General features: G+C 33.5%; 1 protein-coding gene across 2 annotated transcripts; it reads left to right on the top strand.

Moving 5' to 3' along the window:
* Nucleotides 1–363: 363 nt before the first annotated feature.
* LOC140969876 (vesicle-associated protein 1-2-like) lies at nucleotides 364–4,956 on the top strand. Of its 2 annotated transcripts, none has more exons than XM_073431393.1 (8): nucleotides 364–641; nucleotides 857–910; nucleotides 1,014–1,095; nucleotides 1,286–1,401; nucleotides 1,499–1,669; nucleotides 1,792–1,836; nucleotides 4,167–4,244; nucleotides 4,595–4,956. In XM_073431393.1, the coding sequence occupies exons 2-8, from the start codon at nucleotides 869–871 to the stop codon at nucleotides 4,703–4,705; spliced, it is 645 nt and encodes a 214-aa protein (XP_073287494.1). In that variant the 5' UTR covers nucleotides 364–641; nucleotides 857–868; the 3' UTR covers nucleotides 4,706–4,956. The 2 variants fall into 2 exon arrangements, with proteins under 2 accessions (XP_073287494.1, XP_073287493.1); XM_073431392.1 differs by having other exon boundaries at nucleotides 366–641; nucleotides 840–910; nucleotides 4,595–4,933.
* Nucleotides 4,957–5,474: the final 518 nt, after the last annotated feature.

Below are 5,474 nucleotides of genomic sequence, written 5' to 3'. Positions count from 1 at the left end.
TTTCAACAAGCCAACGGTATTTCGAAACATATAAAAGTTTAGGGACTTTCCAAATAGTCTTGGAAAATATGACGAGCATGGAAGTAAAAATCTGGAGTTATTAGGACAAATGGAGCCCAATTTTTTTGCAACAAGTAGGCATTGCGTGCCATATTTTACATATTTATGTAAAATGAATATATTTATTATAAATAGTTTTTATTTATTTAATTAAATAGTTTTGTTTTTTTCAATAATTTCATTTTATTTTTATTTTCTGTTTTTAAAAAATATTTATTTATGGTTGTGAACTTTTATGATTTAATGAAGATATAATAATTTATAAAAAACTTGATAAAATTTACAAGTGTCGCATTTCTGGACAAAAGATTGTCGCACACAGTCTGCGACATTAACACACAATAACGCGACTCTAGTTCTTCAGCGAAAGTTCACTCTCCACGTTTCACACTGAAAAAGCGATGGAAGATTTCCGAGGAACCGATACCGGATCTCTCCTTTGCCTTTCGTGAGCTCCTGCTTTATTTTCCACTCCGCCGGAATCCGGAATAAGTCAATTCCACGGTAGGATCCGAAACCGCCTTGAAAAATGAGTGACGGCGACCTCCTTCAAATCGAACCTCACGAACTTCAATTTCCATGTAATTTTTATTTTTATTCTTTGTGCTGTGTCCGTTACCTTTATTATGAATTTTCACGTATATACGCTTCTTTGGAATACTTTCTTCTTAACTGTTACTTGTTGAAGAATCTTTGCTTTGGTTCTGTTTGTTTATATGTGTTTTAAAACAATTTTTGTGTTTTCGATTGAGTTACTTTTACTCGTGTTTTCTAAAAAGTTGAATTGAAGAAGCAGATCTCGTGTTCCATGCAATTAACCAACAATTCCGATCTTCATGTCGCGTTCAAGGTACCATTGTTTTCTTCAATTTGAGAAATACTGAAAGAAAAATTAAATATGGACCTGGGGAGTTGAAGTGCCTGATTTTGTCCTATTTTGTTGAAATATTCAGGTGAAGACCACAAACCCAAGGAAGTATTGTGTGAGACCGAATACTGGAGTCGTTGAGCCTCACTCTGCTTGTGAAGTTATTGGTCTCTCTCTCTCTCATGTTCGTGTGTGTCGGTGATACACATAAACGATGATTTAATGTTTGCCTTGTTATTTCCTTGTCTCTTTGTCACGTGGATTGAAAGTTGTTGGAGAACTGAGCGTTGGGAAAGATTTATCTTATCATGCAACTTGCTAAATTCAAATTGATTTGGTGAAGTTGTTCCTTTTCAGTTACGATGCAAGCCCAAAAAGAGGCTCCCCCTGACATGCAATGCAGGGATAAATTTCTCCTTCAGTGTGTAGTGGCGGGCGCAGGAAATGCGGCGAAGGACATCGCTCCTGAAATGGTAATTTATTTCATTTTTGTCATAACACTTACTTTCCCGGCAAGAGTTATTTTTACTTGTATAACACTGTAATTTTATGTTCACAACTGTGTAACAGTTCGACAAGGAATCAGGAAATCAGGTTGAAGAATGCAAGTTGAAGGTCAGCTATATTCCACCACCCCTGCGACCTTCTTCACCAGTTAGAGAAGGGTCAGAGGATGAATCCTCGCCCAGGGTTTCGGTGTCAGAGGATGGGGCTGTGAATCAGATTTCCGAATCTAACTTTGTGCGTTTTTTATGATGATGTGAAACTGAACATTATTTTTTTTAGGTGTAGCTGTACTTAACGTAAGCACATTAATGTACATTAATGTTAGTTAACACTTGTTTTCTTTAATGACTCTGCAGAAGTCAAAAACAAATGTTGAGCCACAGGAGAGCACATCAGAGGATGTAACCTACACTTTTCATGATTTAATTTTTATATTCCTTAGTTATTGTTGAGATTTGTATGTTTGCACACGTGCAGAGATATCAGATTTGTATGTTGGCACATGTTTAGGGATATCTTCACCAATTAATATGTTGGCTTTAATTGTTATGGCTAAATTTTGATGATCTGCTTTTGATGTCATTTTTGTGCTTTTTTCTTGGGGTACACCAGATATTATGCTTTTTATTTAGGCAATTTAGTGACTCCTGAGAGAATCCTCTTAACATTTCTGGAAAACCTTTAGAGTGTGTTTTACAACAGCAATGAGACAATAGATTGATTGATATTTTGAGTTGATATAAAATATGATCTGATGATTGAGATGTACTACTTGATAATTATTGAGTTCTTTGGTCCATTGATTTAATAGATAGGGACAATAGATTATATTTTCCATTTGCTTTTGCATGCTTTTGTTCTTTAATCAAATATTACCTTTCTCAATATCTTCTTTCCTCTGCCTGTAAACGGTTCACCACACCTTCCATCGTCATCTCCAATGTATCCATTGTGAAATTTGAAGAATTCATTGTTTCCTTTTTCATATCCATCGGCAAATTTGGAGGAGTTCATTTTCATGGCAAATTAATTCTCCAAATTTTCGTGGGATTTAATTTAATATCAGAGATTTCATTTTACTATGGTGTAAGGATAGACTATAATTGCTAATTGTGATGACACATCTATATTTTAAGTACACTAGCAAGCAGCTGTCCTCATAAGTAAAGTGATATGGTTGGGCCCACATTGAATCAAGTTCAACAGAGAACATCAGCCCATGTTCAGGATACATCAAGCCCATGATTCAAGGTTAAAATGTATTCAGCCCATTAGCCCACCATATTTTATGAGAGCATTCTTCATTCTAAAGGAGGATCCTTCTACAAGCATCTATGATTATATGGTTATATTTGTCACAACAGTAAAACAAATTCTTTAACATCTGTCAATATGTCATTGATGTAGTTGTATATTAAGAACGAATGAATTTCCTCTTCTCCGATCATTTTGCATCTTTTTTTGTTCTTTATTCATACCACCACCATGCAACCCCCTCAATGGCGACCACATCAACTTTTTGCTTCAACACTTTATATTTGTTAAAAAGAATCAGATCATTTTACTGATAATCCATTTTATCGTGCAATACATGGTTATAAATCTCACCTTTTGCAACCGATTATTATTAACGAGAAACTAGAAACAGTGCCGGGTCAAAGCTATTATCATGACCCCGGTGATATGTAATCCATGACAATGGATTAAGGGATTTGGTTTATCCATATATTGATGGTGTACTGCACTGCTATTAGCTACAGCACATATAAAGGAAGAATATTTTGCTTCGTTACTGTTGGTAAATTTGATATTAATTGCTAGTGTAGATGGTATTAAGTTGGGGAAAAGGATTAAGATACTGGATTTTTCTCGGGAAGAAAAAGAAAGAACATACATAGAAGTCATCATGATTTTGTTTATAGAGTTGATACCTTTGACAGGGATTGTCCATTTTTAAGCCAACTTAAAATATTAGGTTTGTTAATTTAATTATTTTGTGGCTGATTAGCATGGAGATTATTTTTCTGAATACCAATAAAAAGCAATTTATGTCGTGGTTTTTTTGGCTAAAGCTAATCCACGAGAAACGTTTTCCATGGACTTTTATTGGATGATGAATTATTTCGAACTTAGATAAAGGAAAACTTTGAAATGTTATGATTATGCAGTTCGTATATAGAATTGCTCGTGTGTGTAAAATTCCTAGCAGGCATAATATATATATATATATATATATATATGATGACTTAGACGATGCACATATTTTTTTTCCCTCTGTTTTTTGAGATAATAACATTGGGGAAGGTGTTTGCTGTTGGTTAAATGCTATGGTAAAGGTGACAGTGATTTCTTTATAATGTTTTCGCATGGTTAGAGACAAGAATGAATGATTGCTATAAAATACTAGTTATTACATTTTATGGATGATGTGGTCTAGAAAATAGAAAAGTGTGGTGCATCTAAGCTAAATCTTTTTATCTGTTTTGCTCATGCATCATAAACGATGATTAAGCATATAAAGTTTAAAAGATTGCTGAAAAAATTTCATGTTCATTTCATTGTTTCAGTCAAATTTGATGATCTTCTATTTGCAGCCAGTGTGTGGAGAGTTCCTCGATTTAGAATAACGTGTTTTATGTTTTGTCCGACATATTGTTGCTTTTTGTGTAACTGATGGCTTCTTATGAAGATTATTATCCATAGTGTAAGACTAATTACTTTTCAATTGCAGGGTAAGGCCCTTATTTCTAAGCTGGCCGAAGAAAAAAAGAACGCAGTTCAGCAACATAACAAGCTGCTGGAAGAATTGGTACTCTTTGTTGTCTGCCTTTCGATACTTTGTGCGTTGTTGGGGGGCAGTGGTTTTTTTTTTTTGGCAAAATAATCACGAATGAGAATGTAGTGTAGTTCTGTTATAGTATTCTGTTTATTTGGTAGTACTGTGCATTTAGAGACATTCCAGCTGTTATATGCCATATGGTGTTCCATACTATTTTAAATGGTTTGCACGTTTAACCTTTTGTCCTTTTAAGGAATATGTTAAGCTACTTTTTTATTTATGGTGCATTTTGTTCTGCATTGTTTAAAGATTTAAAATTTACGATTTGCCTTTCGTTGTACAATTAACGAATTGATGGAACCAATTGCGATATTGTGCAGGAGCTGTTGAGGCGGCAACGTAGTAGAAGCCATGGGGGTGTCCCTTTTGTGTATGTTATCATTGTTGCCTTGATTGGCTTTCTGTTGGGGTATCTTTTGAAGACAATGTAAACCCATGCATATTTGGTCTACATTATGCTTTAGTTACAAATTTAGGATGATGAAACAAAATTCGTTTCCTTGGAAGCATTTTTTTTATTTGGCTGTTTGTTTGACTGTAGAAAACGTGCCTAAAATGGGTTTGATGGGGTTTTGTATTTTGTCACGGAATGCATTCATTTCGTAGCAGTTGGGTTCGACGTGGATGTTTCTGTAAGTTAAAGGAGAATTTTTTGGACGTATTTTTTTCAGGCTTTTGAATATTTCTGGTGTTTACTGGCCTAGTTCGATTGAGTTGAAGTGAAGTTGTAAAGCAGGATTATGAGAAAATCTAAGAAATATTTGATATCGTTTTCTGGTGTTTTGGGTACTTACGTCGCCAACCACTATCTTGCATAGCTAATAGATTCAATTAAATTATCCGCATAGCTAATAGATTCACTTGAATGATCATTTCGTACGATGTCAATGGCGAGATCACACACAAATTTGCAGAATAATTTTGATTAAATTTTATTTTAAAAACATCTTTGCCCAAATACATTTGAGTGTGTGTGTTTTGAAGGAAATAATTTTGGTTAAATTTAATTTTTAAAAATGATATTCATTAATTATATATGAGTGTTTTGATTGTTTCAAAGCACATGAGAATATTATTATTTTTTAAAAATGTTTGGTCAAGATTATTTTTTCAATTATTTCACTTAAAATATATATATTTATTTTTAAAAATTATTACTAAATATATGAAATAAAATAATAATAATAATAATAATAATAA

This window comes from Primulina huaijiensis, unplaced genomic scaffold (genome assembly GCF_012295235.1).
Source record: "Primulina huaijiensis isolate GDHJ02 unplaced genomic scaffold, ASM1229523v2 scaffold42933, whole genome shotgun sequence".
Classification (NCBI taxonomy): Eukaryota; Viridiplantae; Streptophyta; class Magnoliopsida; order Lamiales; family Gesneriaceae; genus Primulina; species Primulina huaijiensis.
Note: the sequence above shows the minus strand (reverse complement) of the source record. Positions and strands in the feature narration are given on the sequence as shown.